This window comes from Humulus lupulus, chromosome X (genome assembly GCF_963169125.1).
Source record: "Humulus lupulus chromosome X, drHumLupu1.1, whole genome shotgun sequence".
In the NCBI taxonomy this organism is placed as follows: Eukaryota; Viridiplantae; Streptophyta; class Magnoliopsida; order Rosales; family Cannabaceae; genus Humulus; species Humulus lupulus.
Window position 1 is genome coordinate 60,316,982 of NC_084802.1, and position 2,246 is coordinate 60,319,227.

Consider the following 2,246-nt stretch of genomic DNA (forward strand, 5'->3'; position numbering starts at 1 on the left):
AAAGTATGAATCCTATAAGGCAAAGTATCTTTGCCTATATATGTCACACTCCTCACATATAAATAAATTTATAAACAACTAAATATCTCTGTCCTTTTTTCTCTTGATCTGATTTTTTATTTTTTTTTTGATTATGAAGAAGACTAGGACTTATATAGCTAGCTTAGATAGCAGCTAAGTGAAGAAAATGTTGAACAAAAATTGGGTGAAACTAAACAGGTATTATTTCAAAAATAACTTTAAATTTCAAGTAATATTGAAGGCCTAAGAAAATATATTAAGGTTAATCTCTTTTTTTTTTTAAAATATGTAGAGCTACAAAAGAGTACACGGATGCGGCATGGGACTTTGTGAAAATGGTAGAAAGAAATTATGGTTTTCCAAATAAAATTATCTGTCCTTGTAAGAAGTGTCGAAACTTAAATCATCATTGTGTTGATGATGTTTTTGAGCACTTAGTTATAACCGAAATGGATCCAACTTATCGTATTTGGGTTCACCATGGAGAGCAACCCATTGATACTCAAGTTGACGAAGTTTCGAATGATACGGATGCATTTGATTTATACACGACTGCTGCCATGGATGATGTGGACAATAATATAGGTTGTGGAGGTGGTGAAGACGATGAATTTGTTAACGAAGATATTCAAAAGAAGTTGGAGGATGCGGAAACTCCTTTATATGAAGGGTGTGAGAAATACACAAAACTTTCATCAATTGTAGCTTTATATAAGTTGAAGAATCTGAATGGTTGGACAGACAAAAGTTTTACTGGACTATTAGAACTCCTTTGTGATATGTTTCCCAAAAACAATGTACTTCCTGATTCCATGTACTCAGTTAGGAAATTTTTGAGAAATTTCGATTTGAAATATGAAAAGATTGATGCTTGTATTAATGATTGTTGCTTATTTAGAAAGGAGAAGGCTAAAATGGATGTTTGTCCTAAGTGTAGTGTTTCTAGATGGAAAGTTGATAAACACACAAAGAATGTTAAAGTTGGTGAGGCTGCCAAAGTTTTGAGGTTTTTTCCGATAATACCCCGATTGAAAAGATTGTTTAGATCAAAAGAAATGGCTGAAAACTTAAGGTGGCATTTCACTCATAAAAATATTGATGGGAAGATGCGACATCCAGTGGATACACCTGCTTGGGATTCCATTAATGAAAGATGGCCAGAGTTTAATCTTGAACCACGCAACCTTAGGCTCGGACTAGCTGCTGATGGAATTAACCCCTATAAGAGTCTAAGCTCCACTTATAGTTGTTGGCCAGTGATGCTTGTTATCTATAATTTACCACCTTGGTTGTGCATGAGGGACGAAAATACATTTTTGTCATTATTGATTCCAGGTCGTAAACAACCTGGAAACGATATTGATATTTATTTGGAGCCTCTTATTGAAGACTTAAACAAATTGTGGAATAATGGAGTGCATACTTATGAAACATTCGACAAAAGCTTCTTCAATTTGAAGGCAATGTTGTTGTGGACAATAAACGATTTTCTTGCATATGAAAATCTTGTTGGGTGTACAACCAAAGGCAAGACAGCTTGCCCGATTAGTGGTAATGATACATGTACAACTAGGCTGAAACATAGTAAAAAAATTTCATACCAAAATACTAGGAGATTTCTCCCGTTTGATCATACATATCGGTCTAAGAAAGCATGGTTCAATGGAGCTACAGAAGAAAGAGGCCCCCCTAAAGTTTTGAGTGGCAGTGAAATTGTTGAAGAACTAAATCAAATTACCAACGATTTTTGAAAAAATATGAATCCCAAAAAAAGGAGTCGGGATAATAAGGTGGAAGGATTGTGGAAGAAGAAATCTATATTTTTCAATCTACCATATTGGGAGGTTAGTTTAATATATTTTGAAGTTATTTAAAATTGAAAGTTTAAGCTTATAAAATGTAACTTCAATTTTTTGATGATGTGTCTTTAATCTTTGTAGGTTTTGTTAGTTCGTCATAATTTGGATATTATGCATATAGACAAAAATGTGTGTGATAGTATTATTAGCACATTGTTGGACTTGAATGGAAAATCCAAAGATCATCTTACTACTCGATTGGATTTAAAGGATTTGGGTATCAACAAGGCCTTGCATCCAGTGGAGAAAGATGGGATTATACGACTTCCAACAACATCTTACACACTTTCTAGATCAGAGAAGAAAATGTTTTGCCAAAGGTTATTTGATTTAAAGTTACCTGATGGTTATAGCTCAAACATTAGT

General features: G+C 33.6%; 1 protein-coding gene across 1 annotated transcript; it reads left to right on the forward strand.

Moving 5' to 3' along the window:
- Window positions 1-581: 581 nt before the first annotated feature.
- LOC133805876 (uncharacterized) lies at window positions 582-1,772 on the forward strand. The gene has a single exon (XM_062244021.1). It carries the CDS (start codon window positions 582-584, stop codon window positions 1,770-1,772), a length of 1,191 nt encoding a protein of 396 aa, XP_062100005.1.
- Window positions 1,773-2,246: the final 474 nt, after the last annotated feature.